Source organism: Dicentrarchus labrax, unplaced genomic scaffold (genome assembly GCF_905237075.1).
Source record: "Dicentrarchus labrax unplaced genomic scaffold, dlabrax2021, whole genome shotgun sequence".
Lineage (NCBI taxonomy): Eukaryota > Metazoa > Chordata > Actinopteri > Moronidae > Dicentrarchus > Dicentrarchus labrax.
This window is the reverse complement of record NW_026136703.1, coordinates 1,038,097-1,053,583: the sequence shown is the minus strand read 5'-3', so window position 1 is coordinate 1,053,583 and position 15,487 is coordinate 1,038,097. Positions and strand designations below refer to the sequence as shown.

The 15,487-nt window shown below is 41.7% G+C and overlaps 1 protein-coding gene across 1 annotated transcript in view; it reads right to left on the bottom strand.

Moving 5' to 3' along the window:
- si:dkey-288a3.2 (protein phosphatase 1 regulatory subunit 37) overlaps positions 1–15,487 on the bottom strand; it is an 84,978-nt gene that overhangs the window by 31,454 nt on the left and 38,037 nt on the right. Inside the window, exons 11-12 of the mRNA XM_051384006.1 lie at positions 14,608–14,749; positions 13,864–14,030 (exon numbers count right to left, since the gene is read on the bottom strand). Of these exons, the coding sequence (XP_051239966.1) occupies positions 13,864–14,030; positions 14,608–14,749 (309 nt within the window). The remainder of the gene's footprint in view (positions 1–13,863; positions 14,031–14,607; positions 14,750–15,487) is intronic.

The window sequence follows — 15,487 nt, the reverse complement described above, 5'->3', positions numbered from 1 at the left end:
ACCCCCCACACACAGCTTTGTAAGCTGCCTCTATATCTAAGCCACACTAATTCTCAAAACTGCACAAGCATCTGTTGGAAGATTGACTAGAATTTCTTTTTGTATCAATTAGTAGACTGTTTAAATACAGCATATTTTGCAGGACACTAAGGACATAACACATTGATCCCTAATGGGGTGAACCAGGGGACAACTGCAGTGAAGCCTTAACTACAGACCTTGACTTTGGCTAGCCTCCTGTCAGTACTTTAATAAGATGCCTAGCGACACACTGCATCACAGATAATACCAAGACACTGGTATCTAGTGCCAGCATTGCCCAGAACTACAGAGGAGTGTTTGGGGAGTGTTTCTCTGACCTCTCCAACAGAGCAAATGGGCAACTGGCATCTGATTTAATAACACTGCCCACTCTTTATTCACCGTGTCACCCCCCACTCCCCAAGCTGTGGAATGGGCACTGGGGGAGAGGTGGCAGAGGGAACAGCTGGCTGCAGCCATGGCGGCATGACCATGGCATGACCACAGCTTTATTAGTGGCGTCCAGGACACCAGCTGATCCTCTCCCAGGGTCTCTGTCACACTGATGTCTTCATCACTAAGCTGGGCAGGCAGGACAAGCCTGCCAGCCAGTGGAGGTGACAACAAATCCAATTACCTCCCCCCTATGGTGCCTAGACCAGACTTGGGGGGGCAAAGGGACAGTGTAGGATGCTGCTGATTGAGGATAAGGGACTTTCAAGACAGGACGGTAGGACAAGAGGTGATATACTAAAACGAGAATTATGTCTGTTTTAGCTTTTGATGATACACCAGAATGCAGAATTATGCAACTCCGCTCTCATTCATGGCTCTCATTATGGTCCTCATAATGTCCACAGACCTGCCAACACAAACTGTCGGTGTGTGAGTATTACGAATGTTAAAAGTCCATACGCCTGCAGTATTGAGATGTCAATGTTTTAGGATATTCCACTGTCCTATTTCTGAGCATCAACAATTCTATTACTAGTAGGTAGGCCGCTTCTTCGGTCCTATTGTGTGGGGCAAACAATAATGAACATCACATCATGCAACAAGAGGGATCGGTCCCTTGGGCCCCTCTCTGTAGTGGGAAAAAACTAATAAAAAATAAAGAGAAAACTAAATTTACACTTATGACTGATTAACAAAGCTAGATTCTAGCATTCTGTATTCTAGAGTACTCTAGTATCAAAATGCATGACTGTTTGAATATCCTGAAAGTCACTGCTAAGACACTATCAAAAAAAAAAGCCTTTCCCTCTTTATGGATCAATCAGGTGAGGATCACTGGCCCAGAGCACAAACAGCGTGGTTTGACCGTAGCCTTGAACGTGCCCAAACTTATTTCACCCCATTTAGGTCCTTCTTTTATTTCCATATCAAGCAGGGGGAGTGTGAAGGTTGACAAAACAAACCCAATGAGATGACAAAGGCACAGTTTTCAACTCCAGCTAGTATCCTGCTTTCAAACATTAACTCAATTAAATCTCCATAAACAAATTGGTTCCTACTGAAAGCCTGGGACGGAACATGTTTAGTGCTGATCATCACAGTCCAGTATTGATCTACAATCAACACAGCTGTCCCCTGTGGGGGTTAAGGTGAAGGAGAGGGGAAACATGTCTGGCAGTGAGGATGGAGGGAGGGCCTTGAATGAAGAGAAAAGCAAAAGGAGGCAAACCGCCAAAGCAGAACTCCTGAACCGTTATGTTTTCCCTCACTCTGTCAGTCTCCTCTTTCCACCAGAATCCTGCACTGTGTTGAAGGAGTCTCACCTTATCATCCACAGAGCTTTAGTGTCAGGAGTTTCGCCTTCAGTCAGTGACTTTGGTGCCCAACCGGAGAAGATCATTCACCACTTCCTCCCCTGACATCCTTCCATACAGGAATGGGATGATCGATCCACGAGTGCAAAAAAAGAGGGGATACTGGGAGTGTGTGTATGCTGAGAGTTGGAGGGGCTCTCACTTTTGAAGGTGGTTGAAGTCTTGCCAAGATATTTCATATTCATAGTTAAATATTCAGCGCGCATGGTGGACAGGGGCAATTTCTGCAGTCAGCCCGCCATTCAAAAGTGAAAGGGATATGGCTTGTGGATGAAGGGAGCGAGAGAGATAGACACGCATGGGGCTTCATGGTAGTCAGATGAGAGGCTGCCAGCTGCTGATGGGTGACTGTTTGAGCGTGGCGCCTCAGGACATGCCCGTTGAAAGGCGATGCGATCCGATACCCCCACTTATGCGGGGCTGATATACATATGCCCCCTTATGCAGAGGAGGCCCATATCAATTGCAGAACTTCCAGTGTTTTGGTCATTATGCCAAGTTGTTTGAGCGAGCGTCTTGCATGTCTGAATGGGGAATGTGGACTTACTGGGCTATGACCACTGAGAAAAGCCTCCTCTGCATAAAACGACCTTGTGGGTCCTCAGAAATGTCTGGTGTGGGTAGTAAGTGAATAAAGTTTTGATAAAGCAATTTAGTTTCACCATTGAAACTGTACATTTGGTGTATTATAGATAAATGTGAGCTATTACTGTGGCTAACCGTCAATGACCATATCTTCTGAGACTGGAGTCGGTCTAATGCGCAGGTAAAAGGATCCATTCAACCAAATTACAAAAACAAGTTTCTTCTCTTTCCTCTAATAGTATCTTTACATACAGATAGTTTTGTCCAGGTTTAGACATACATCTGAGATTTTGCCTCAACCCCAATGCAATAGAGATGAATGGAATTTACTAAAGGTGGCTGTGGCTCAGAGGTAGAGCGGGTCGTCCACTAATCGGAAGGTTGGCACTTCAATCCCTGGCTCCTCACGCTGCATGCTGTGCATCGGTGTATGAGTGTGTGTGAATGATTAGTTTCCGTTCTGGTGAGCAGTTGGCATGGCCATGACCTTGCATGGCAGCCACTGCCATCAGTGTATGAATGTGTGTGAATGGCATGTAATGTACAGTGCATTGAGTGGACTAAAGACTAGAAAGGTGCTATATAAGTACAGTCCATTTACCATTTAGTTCTTGCTATAAACTGTTCAGTTTCTGCCATACAACTTACTATAAGGATTAGTAAATGTGGACATTGTTTCTGTGTCTTCTTCTGCAATTTTTTAAATTAAATTCAATGCTCTGAGCACCACAAATGACAGTATGTTAACCTTCACTGTATTCGGGTGAGGACAGAAATCTAAGAGACAGATACTGTATCACAATACTAAAAGCATAGCTAGATACCAGAGGTTAGGGTAAGTTTTACTTTCTCTTTATAGTCCAATAGCTCTTCCTTTAATCAAGCTGTTAGTGTCAGTGGTAAACCTCTACACCCATCAGAGCTTATTAACACTTTGTATATGTAACTCTAAAGCTGCCCTAGAGGCATAAAGTGGGCTGTACATAATAATAACATAAACAATGGAGCAAAAATCAACACTATTCATTTTAGGTGAAATTAGATACAAATACAAAGTGTTAGTGAGCTTTAGAGGTATTGATGTAGTTTTTCAATTTGGAAAGAGCCACAGAGCTGTTTTCCTGTTTTCAGTCTTTATGCTAAGCTAGGTCACATCTTTAGCTTATTGCAAAGATGTGAGATTAATATTAATCTCCTCATGCCACCATCAGAAAAAAGGCAAGTGTATTTCCAAACAATGTTGAATTATGACTATAATGATGGCAACAGCAGTGCATGTACGCAGCGGCTGGCAACTCCTTCAAACTTGGTACATTTTTTAGACTTTATTGCTAAAAACATCATTAAATAATGGCGGATTGGATTTGATTTTTAAGGGCTAAGCCAAAATTATTCAAATGGAGTTTCATGGTAGTCTAGCTCCTTCAAACATCAGTTTTTAAAAAAAATCTGTTTTCTGCTTTATTGCTGAAACACATTTTACCTATGGCAGTAATAGCCTAGAGTCATTGGAAAAGGAAGTGAGTGGTTTGGGTTAAAGAGCTGTGGACGTTGAGATGATTCACACTGTCAGACAGGCCTGACCATGTGTGCTGTGGTTACCCTAAGAGGACAGGAAGACATCCGGATTGGAGCAATGCTGGCACAACTTGGACTTAAGTTTGCTCCTGGCTAATGTTTGTTCTGGACGGAATGAGACTCAGATTGGCCAAACAACGGGAAATCAGAGACTGCTGTGCCTACATCTTTACAGAGACCTGCTTCATCAACATCTGTGTTCTGAGCCGACAGGACAAGTGGAGGCAGACTCTGTGTTGACATCGATGATGTGTATGTATATATGTAAAAAAATAACTGTATATATATTGGTTTATTTTATTTCATATCATATTATGTTATTCAATAAGTTTAATCATCTTTATCTATGTGTGAAGCATGAAGTGACACTGTATGTTTCAAACCCACAAAACCCTATTTTGAATTCTATCTGAGATCAAGTATATTACAGAAAAATCCACAAGACATCTAGAATTTCTCATTTGATGTAATAGTGCAGCTTTAGGTTTGAACTAGTGTGATCAGTTTCAGTGAATTGCTGGAACAAGTAGATACCATCCCTTAGTTGGGCTGCTATAGGCCTAGACTATCAGGGGATTTCCCATGGTGCACTGAGCTCCTCTCTTCCTCTCTCTCTCTTTCTGCACTCATTCATGTCCCATTAATGCATGTTACTAACTTCACTTCTTCCCCGGAATTCTTGTGCTTTCTCGTCTCGCAGGTTCTCATGGATCCTGGTGGAGCCTCCTGCCATGGTCCTGCTTGACTGCCATTGCTAATATCCCTGATATTATTGTTATTATTATTATTATTACTGCAGTTACTATTATTACTATAATCACTGCTCATTGTCCCCATCGTTGTTGTCGTTGTCATAATCATCTTCTTCATGTTCATCATCATCAGTCACTTCTATTAGTGTAGTTGTTGCTACTGTTGTTGCTGTACGCCTCTGTCTGTCTGTCTGTCTGTCTGTCTGTCTGTCTGTCTGTCTGTCTCTCTCTCTCTCTCTCTCTCTCTCTCTCTCTCACCCCAACTGGTCGAGGCAGACAACCACCCACCTAGAGCCGAAGGGTCTGTCCTAGGTTTCTGCCTCTTAAAAGGCAGCTTGCTCATGGTGGTACTGTTGGGTCTCTGTAATTAATGTTTTAAAGAGTTCAGTCTAGACCTGCTCTATTTGAAAAGTGTCCTGAGATAACTTCTGTTATGAATTGGCACTATACAAATTGAATTGAATTGAATTGAATTGAATAGAATGTATATGTAACAGTGTGTACAAGTGAAGTAACTTTGAAGCCAATTGAGGGACAATCATGTTTCAAGAGGTTTCAAATAGACGGTAAAGCGGTAAGTGTGTATATGGACAAGTTCTGTTACAGTTTGACTGTGACAATATGAACAAATTAAAAAGGCTGACTCGAGTTTCCTTGTTCCCACCTACTCTCATGTCAGTTTTCTATCACCTCCACTTACTGAGAGGATAAAAAACATCCCTTCTTCCTGTGATAGTGCAGGTCACACCTCCTGGTTTGGAAGAGTGGGAGTGATTAAAAATGACAAGGAGACATGTCGAGTGCAATTCATCAAAGAGCTCCACCTTGCTCCATATCAGAACCAGCCGGTCCACAGGGGGAACTGGGGCGGGAGGTGACTTCGCTCCCCTCCGGCCCCAATCCAGGACCCAAAATGCTGATCATCCCCTCCTCCTTTCCCCTGACTACACGTCCAAGTGATTACACTACACCCCCCCGAACCCCTCACTCAGACACAAACACACACACACACACACACACACACACACACACACACACACACACACACACACAGGCGCACACACACGCTCAGAGGGGCTAATTAAGGCTTTAATATGCAAATGAGAGCCGCAGTAAATTACACAGCTGGCAAATATGCCTGTTTTTGCCTGAAAATACATCAGGAGTGCAGCGAGGAGTGTGTTGCTGCTGTTGTTGTTGTGTTTGCAGAGAGACAGGGGATTGCCCCCCCCCCCCCCTCGAACAACAACCACCACCACCAACTCCCTCTCAGCAACCAAAGCCCCCTCGTCTGCTGGAGTGACTCATACAGCTTTGTCCCTTTCAGAGGTATCAGGAGGAGCAGTCGGCTCTCTGCACAAGTAATGTTGTGTTTTAGTGGGAGGACACAACAGAAATTTTGTTGCTTTGAATATTAATGTTCAGTAGACTAACATGAAGCTCATATCAACTAGTCCAGCTTTGATTTGATAGCAGACTCACTGGACACGGTCAAAACCTGACATGACACGTTTTTTTGGCACATTTTATTACATTATTATGTTGTTCCAACATAGTTTTCAAAAATGCATTCTTTGTTTGGGAGACTATACGGTCTAAATAGGTGAATGTGAAAAAACGAATGATAGAGTTATAAAGAAACGTCTTTTCAGTCAATTTCTTTTCTCTTTTTTTTTATTTATGTACTGGAATCTCTGCCTTCATATTATATTAAAAAATTGCATTTTCAGCTCCTGATCCCCAGGGTCCCCAAAAACCCCAGGTTAAATTTGTGTCAGTTGGCTGTAATTTGATTAATTGCAAATTAGTTTACAAACTTACAAATTAAATGTTAAAACTAAGATGGGGGGGGGGTTAGGACAATTCCAAGGGCCCATGACTGACAAGGGGCCCCAAAAAATAGGTAAAAACTAATATAAAATTATTAAACCATCATCATTCAGTATATATATTTCACATATAATAATACAATGAATGATCTTTTTGTTTTTACTTGTTTTTGGCAGTAAAAGTTAAATATCCCCACTGACCAAAAAGAAAACATCCATATTGACCGACCACCCCCCTGTATCTGCAGGAAATGGTTTGGTCCTGCCTTAGCACACTTATCAGTGACGGTGTTTAGTTGCAGTCAGTAGATGGCCAGAACTACAGTGATCACAATGTTAACTAGTAAATCAAAATCTGGTTTTCAAAAAAGAAAAGAGAGAAAAGAGAGAGATGAAAGACAAAGGAAAGGATGTCAATCTGTAATCTTAATGTCCATAGTGAAATAAGATACAGCTACAGACTAGTGTTAGCCTACATTAAACACCATTTAATCAGTTCAGGGAAACGTTTAGCAAGATATTCATATTAAATCATTGTCCCTGCCCCCTTTTAGCAGACTTAACAACAGATGAGTCAGCAGCACCCCAGTCTCCCCATCACTGTACCCCTCCCTGTCCCAGTGAAGAAGGTGAGCAACATTGTGTTCAATGACAGGCCAGTCAGCGTCATTGCAGGGAGTCTGTGGGGATTTCTCTCTTGCTCTTTTTACCATTACAAAAAAGAAAATGAAATAATTATTAATGACAGAAATTCAAACACATTAATAACAATTATTTTCTCACATAATGATCAGAATTTTCCATTTTGAAATTTTCCAATAAAAATACATTGAGACTGTAAAAGATGGCCTTTAGCACATTTTTTATGGTTGTTTTTAATCTTTCATCAAATAGTGAACTGCATACTGTATGCAGACTTGCATGCATGTACAAATCACCAGCAGTAAATATTGTGCTAGCACTAGTATTGAACTACAAGAAGCAAGACAGTTGCAAGCCTTTAATTATAGTTATGTAAAGCTTTTGATGGGACAGTTAGGTCCTAGAGATGTGGTGACAACAGCTGTGCAGAGGGGGGCCCAATTAGATTTTTTTGTCATGGGGCCCAAAATTCCTGGCGGCGCCCCGATTAGAAGTGTATATATAACCACTTTTGTCCACTTTTTGATTTAGTATATGTGCCAACCAGAATTACTGTATATTCCTGTCAGTGTTCGAAAGGCTTTGAAGCAGAAGTTAGATCTACGTTGGGAAATAGAATTTACAGACAATATACAGTTAACTGAATGAGTAAGAATCACAGGGACAATATTATTTCAATCCTACAAATGAAATTCCATTAACCTCTCAAATCTCAGGTTGCGATTTGGTTTTATCCAATTATAAACATGAATGGGGTATAAATCGAGCCCCAATGGCCATGGACATATTTTACCATCCAGTTGTTGCCTTTTCCACAACCGGGCTGCTATTATGATTATACTGATACTGACAGCGTATGTCCGATTGCTTTAACTATGGTTAACACCAGGATATCATTTATCGTGTTGGTATCCATGCACCACCCATCCAACAGGATCTATTTGCTGGACACTGTGGTCTAAAGCGTCTTTATACCTCAGTGTCGCCGTTATCCATGGCTGTCTGTCCCATTCTTGGGAACGTGATATCTCAGGAACGACTTGAGGGAATTTCTTCAAGTTTGGCACAAATGTCCATTTGGACTCGAGGATGAACTGATTAGATTTTGGTGGTCAGAGGTCAAAAGTCAAGGTCATAACTTATTCTAAATTACAAAAATGAAGCCAAAATATCGTATACACAGTATGAATACTTTAAGAATGAACTGGGTGATTTCAGATTTCACACATAACTGGGACAAAGCTTTCATTCTTCCATCTCATCCATTCTGACTTCCTGGCTCATTCAGAATTTTAAGCATTGGATCTAAAAATGCCAAGAGAAAACAAAAGCAACACGTTTTGTTAGCTATGCTCAATAAGAATCACTCTTTACATACAGTAGTAATAAAGTACATATGTAATGTATATTAACTTAAATCATACATGTGTACCATCAATCTAGTGATAACTTCCATTTAGCCCAAAAATACACTTCATACCTTTCATTAAATCCCTTCAAAATCTTCTTATGTGAGTCTGGAAAGACTGGTTTGCGTAGTGATACAGCAGGTAGTATTTCTAGTTTAAGTTCAAAATAATGGAAGCATTAGTTCAGTGAAACTCTTCCTGATTTATTTTTTTTTGTTAGGTCATCAAAAATTAGATGTTCTCTGGTTGTTCACTTGGTTGAATAGTTGTTAAAGACAGTCTTTCCCTTTTGCTCTCCAAACTATGTGAGCTATATTATGTGGTGTGGTTCCAGTAGGTGAATGACTGATCTGGTAGCAGTGTGAACCTTGGTCCCCCCCCCGGCTGCTCAGAGCCATTCCCTGCTGCCCTCTGAGGCGTTGCTGCGAGGTTTGTTCTGCCTGGTTGCTGTTGTCTGCCTACGTACTCTGTTCCCCAGAGCATCTGTGTCATCATGATGCAACTGAAACCTGAGTGCCGACTACATGCATGGTCAGGCCGTCCTGTCACCTAGCCACCCTACTGGGACTGACCGTGACAGGAAGGCTGCCCGAAAACATACCAAGAGACCTCTTTGTTCCACGCTGTTCCTAAAATAAGAATCCACGCTCCTTCAGATGGTGCCCTCTGTGCAGTACATTTCCCACAGCAATCTCTCCATGGACCCATACAAACACATGTATCTTTTCTCAGATGTCACTCCCGTTCCTCTTACATGCACGGAAATATAATTTAAAACCAGTAAACTAAACTGAGGTGTGAACAGTCAAGGTTGTTGATGAAATAAAGAATAGCTACAGATCACAACAACAGCTCTTATGTGGAGAAGTACTAAAGAATAACCATCACAAAAACAATGTTTAAAGTGAAGGGCTGCATCCTTTTTGGCGGTTGACAGTAGCCATTGGAGTTATGGTATAGATTTTTATGGCCTGGTTGGATAATTAGAAGTTCACCCTTAACCATATTGCTAATTGTCATTCTTTGTATCCAATGTTTGTACTTTTATAAACAAACCATTTTCTCACTGGAGATCAGTTCTGGTTAAACAACAAAAAGTGTCTACAGCCAAGCTAGTGGCTCTGTGAGGCTGCACTTAGGGCTAAATGCTCACATCTGCATAGTAACATGCTCCCAATGGCAATGTTAACATGTTATTATTTATCAAGTAAAGTTGGCAGGTCATACACCAAAGCATTGGACGAACTGAAATTTTTAACGTTCATTTGTTAACTGTCTTGTAGAGGTGCCGTGGGTCAAAATCCAGTGTTTAGTTATTTCTTTAGTCATTATTCTTACAGGTGCATATTCCCAAATAGCTCTGTGTTTAATTAAAGTTTATAGATATGGGATTTACAACATTGGCATAGCAGCAAACAACTATTCTCTATGTGAAGATATAGTGGAGTCATATAAGGATATATTTCCACTGAAGCACAGTTAGTGATTGTTAGGACAGTGGAAAGACTAACAAAGACGGTTTTGGTGAGTTTTATTTTGAGACGCTGGTGCTCTAGTCTGATGTTATATATAGCACAAGCTCACTAGTGCAAGACACAGCTGGGGCAGGCTAGCAACTCAGAATAGGAGTACTGGCTGGCTTTCTAGGGCTCTGTGTACACTGTACATGTTGGGTATGTAAAGGCAACAGGAACTTGAGGTTCAGTAGGGGCCCACAGCTCTTGGAGCAACCATTCCATTAAGATGACTGGTGTTTTGTTGTTTTTCAGACACAGTGTAAAAACAGAGTTTCATGAAAGTAAATATATTAGTTTCTCTTAAAACACCTGTACGCTGTGTGGTAAAACAAGTAGAAAGGCTCAGTTGTCCAGAGGCATATTCTACAGAGTGGTTGCTCTTGTACATATGACCATCTCCACTTTATCAGGTACACCTGACAATCTAGTGGTAATGGTAAATGGACCTGTACTTATATAGCGCCTTTCTAGTCTTCCAACAACTCAAAGCATTTTTACACTACGTGCCACATTCATTCAGTGATGGCAAAGTCCATCGAACAGAAACACACACCGATGCACAGCATTGGAGCAATTCAGGGTTCAGTATCTTGCTCAAGGATACTTCGTCATGTGGCGTCAGGAGCCAGGGATCGAACCAACAACCTTCCGATTAGAGGACGACCTGCTCTGCCTCTGAGCCACAATATAACACAACTGTTATGCCATAAGATTCAATTCAATTCAATTCAATTCAATTTTATTTGTATAGCGCCAATTCATAACAGAAGTTATCTCAGGACACTTTTCAAATAGAGCAGGTCTAGACCGAACTCTTTAACATTAATTACAGAGACCCAACAGTACCACCATGAGCAAGCACTTGGCGACAAGGGCAAGGAAAAACTGACTCCTATAATATTTTTTACATGTCATAGAGGTGTTAATTCAATGCTATTTTTAAGCATTGATGTCACAGTAATGGTGTTGTATTGGACTGCATTATGTTGGGAGGTGTTTCTAATATTCTGGCTCACTACTGTATGTAAATAGGGAGGACAAAAAAATAAAAACACATATATAATGCATAATGTAGTCCAGTACAACACCACATTTACAACTATGACTACAGGTTGAAGATAGAACAACAGAGTTGTTGCATTGAATTGCAGTACACCTACTAACTGTATGTCAAGGCTTTATTTAACAGAGTAGAAGTAAAGTCAGTAAAAATGACATTACCCTTTAGGTATTAAAATACTTCGTTGTCTCTTTGGCTTACGCTTAAAGAACCACAACTCCACAGGACCACTGAAACAAGCTACTGAACCTCCTTCCTGTTGCCTCTCTTTTCTGCACACACACACACACACACACACACACACACACACACACACACACACACACACACACACACACACACTCCATGCTGCTGTAATTATCACTCAGTGAGACAACCGCTCTCTAACAGCTACACCTTGCTGACATGTGACATTCAGGAGAGGACATTCTCCAGTGTTATCACTGAACTCCTCTGCTGGAGAACAGCTGACAGGGCGCTCACGTTGGCCAAATCCAAACCAAATATTTAGGCATTAAACAGGTAAACAGACTGCTGACGCTCCCACACCCGACCCACGATTAAGAGCGCTGGGCAGGGGGAATTTTAGTTAATTTTTTAGTTCATTAGCTGGGTTGACAGAGTCCCCTGATAAGGATGTATAAACAGCTCCACCTTGCAGTGGCTACAGAGAGAACTTGCCCCTCGGAAAAGGCTGCTTTCCACTAGGGCCAGGCTGCATGAATATTTCAGATGGGTAAATAATTAATAATTAACAGCAAACAGGCCAGTGATCAAATGGAGCAGCATGGCAACAGACATGAAAAATCTGACTTGTAAACAAAGACAAGAGAACCCAGATTTCCTCCCCTCTCGCCACCTTTTTTTCTCGCCTTTTAAATATGCGCATCTTCAATTGCCTCCCGCATCGTCGTAAAACCACACACATACAAAAGGCACATGTATGAACACACAAACTCCATATCAGCGACTCTGTCAAACACACACAAAGTGCTGCCATAACCCCCTCCGTCACTCACTCACATTCATACCCACACTTATTTTCCTCCAGAAGAATGAAATTTTCACGTATTCCTTGGCGACCCAGGGAATGTGACTGAGCGAGAACACTTGATCTGGCCACCCGCTGTTTTCTGATGGAAAGATTTGCTTTTTAATACAATCGTCACTCCTCCCACCTGGATATGCCACGCCAAGACAAATCCCAGCTGTGTGACTCCAAAACCTGACAGAGCTTAAAAATTCCCTTATTACCATTCCCTTAAAATACCCAGCCACACTAACTCCCACCAATGGTGGGAATGCTAATCACGTCTCTCGGCAGCTTATAGGAGCATGAAAACAGAGCCACCAATATTCAGAGACTTTGGTGCATGTGGAAAAAGTGAGGAAGAAGAAGGAGGAAGATGAAGTCCCAGCTATAATGACACACATTCACAGAAGCATCATGGCTCTTAAAAGCTGCTTCTCCTAAACATGGCACATCTTGCCGTTTGACTTTAGCCAGAGGAGACATTTCATAAAAATCAGACTTAATCGTGTAAACAACACGCAGACAAACAGAAAACCACTGCAAACAAAAATAAAACAACTTTGGAAGCTGTGCACGGATCGCCTTCAGAGTTAATTTTAAAGTAAGCATTCCGTTCCTTGGAGATTTTAATTAATGCTTTAATATGCAAATAAGTTAGCAGAGATAAAATCATGACAAACAGATGGCAAGTGTGGGTAATTATTTTGTGAATCCAGCAGGGGCATGTATTAAAGTTATGGCATCGTTTTCCTCAGGCCTCTGCAGCCATGGATGGTAGAGAGGAAAAAAAACACAAGTATCACTGATGAAATGAGAAACAAATTACTTACTTATGTCTCCAAGTGACAAATCTGTGACCATAGTGAGTCTGATAATATCACAAAAGACACGATGTGAAGGATAAGTAATCCTTGAATCACCAATACCCCTTTATTCTAAATTAGAAGGAACAATTAAAGTATTTTAAAGTGTTTCTTCTTGTTCCTACAGTGTGCTGTTTGAATGCTGTCTGTGCAGAGTTTGACACTAGAAGGATGTTTTCACATTCATCTGCTGAAAGTGGAAAATTTCTCTGTGCTCATTGAAAATCTGATTTGAAGGGGCGGGGCCTACCAGCATGATGTCTGGCATCACAAATAGTTCGGAAGTTGAATCCTGGTCCAGTATGCAACTTGTACAGTGTGATGTAGAAACATGAAGCCACCAGTGCACATCCACTGAGAATGGACTTTACAGTGAAGTAGGAGACTTCCATGTTTCTACAGTAGCCCAGAATAGAACACAAAAAACATTGGCTGTAGATACCGTTTTGCTTCTTTTGTGAGTTTCACGGCTACTGTAGTTTCTCCTACACACTTGGAAGGTGAGTTGTATTTAAGTGCTTGTAATCTGCAACTACACTTTTTGCCACTAAATCGCACACGCTGGTCCTTTAAATGAAAGCTAGTAGATAGTCAGTTAAATGGTCCACAAGCTCTGGAACAGCTACCATGGACGTTTCAGTGAGATTGTTTAGTCAAGATTATTCATCATCTTCTTGTTACCTAACTTTTAAACACAATCCAGTGACACAGCGCATGAAGACATTGGTCACTTAGCTGTACCTACCTGCTCCGATGGGGGTACGTAGTCCAAATCCAGGCTTGCGAGAGAGCGGTTGATCCTCAGGGCCAGACACAGGGCCATCAGACCTCCAACCTTCACCTCATTCTGACGGAGGTCCAGCCGCTGAATCTGCCGACTCTCTGCGAGGAATTCTGCCAGTGCCACAGCACCTTCACCAAAGAAACATGTGGTGTCAAAATGTTAAAGGCGACTAGCTTAGAAGCTTGCTTGGGTAGTTGCAAGGGTAGCTATCCTAAATAACCAACTTTGTCTAGACTGCAGTTTTTTGGCAAAGTATGTTACAATAATATTTCTTGTACGCCCAAACTCTTTCAACGTGCTTTGGTTAAAAGCTCTCTGTGTCCAGAGCAGCTCTGCATAGAGACAAGCATACTGCTTGATTAATTGGGGAGCTATTATCAAATACAGCATGTATGGAATGCAAAAGTAAATGCTTATTAAATGCAAATTGTCTGTTTGCTATTCATAAATTTCTTCTTATTGTTAAAATGTATTTAAAGGTAATTTTAAACATAATTTATTGTTCAGGTCCACTGTGTAACATTTTGGATCTATTATCAGAAATGGAATATAATATAGTAATGCAGTACAACAGTATTAGTTAATTTGGTCACAAATTCAACCAAATTGTGACCAAATTCAACATAATTATCCTACAAATACATGAAATATAATTGTAAATTCAAACACAATCCCATGTAAAATACATGCTGCATACTGTTGTACCTTCACAGGTGATGCTGGCTTGGGCCAGGCTGAGCTGCAGCACTGAGCAGTTCATCATCAGAGGCTCCCTGATGACCTGGATCCCCTCGTTCCCCAGGAGGTTCTCACCCAAATCCAGGACCTGCAAGACCTTTAGCGCTGGCTGCAAAACAGGGATCCCGATCACTTTGATTAGCATTCATCTCAGCTGACCAGGGACTAAAGATTGTTGGAACTGGATCCAGAGACTTCTGGTACCAAAAACACTAAAGGATTTTACTCCTTGTTTTTAAACTTTAAGTACTCTGAAGTCACTCTAAGTGAGTTCAAAAGACTTCACCCGACAATGAAGCTCTGCTTCAGACCTTGTGTTGTGCGGTACTTTCAGTGTGCAAGTGAGTGTGGAAAGGCTGAGAAGTTTTAATTATCATTATTATTATCTGATGATTATTATTCCTTTTCAGAATGTTTCCTCTCATGTTAAATGCTCAGAACTTCTGTTTCCACTCTCCAGAGCCACATTAGCATCGAAGGTTGATTAGCTGGCGCATAAAGATGGTGGTGTCTAGGGCACAAGAGGCCCATGTTGCCCAACCGCTTGAAGAGGAACGTGCCACCCACTCCTTGGTTGCCCCCCCCCCCCGCCTCACCACCCTTGTTAAATTCCTCTGGTCACTGCTCTGAAGAGAGAGGGAGCGTGGGGGTGGAAAGGAAGGCAACCAACGGGCCCAGAGAGCGTCTTCGCCTGAGTTAATTTGCACCGCAGTGACAACAAACACACTTGAGAGAGCCCCCCCCCACTCCCTTTTCCCTCACAGAGGCGATGCCACATCCAACGCGTGGCGAGAAGCTTCTCCGGTGAAGAGGAGAGGAGGAGAGGGAGGAAGAGCATCTCCAATGG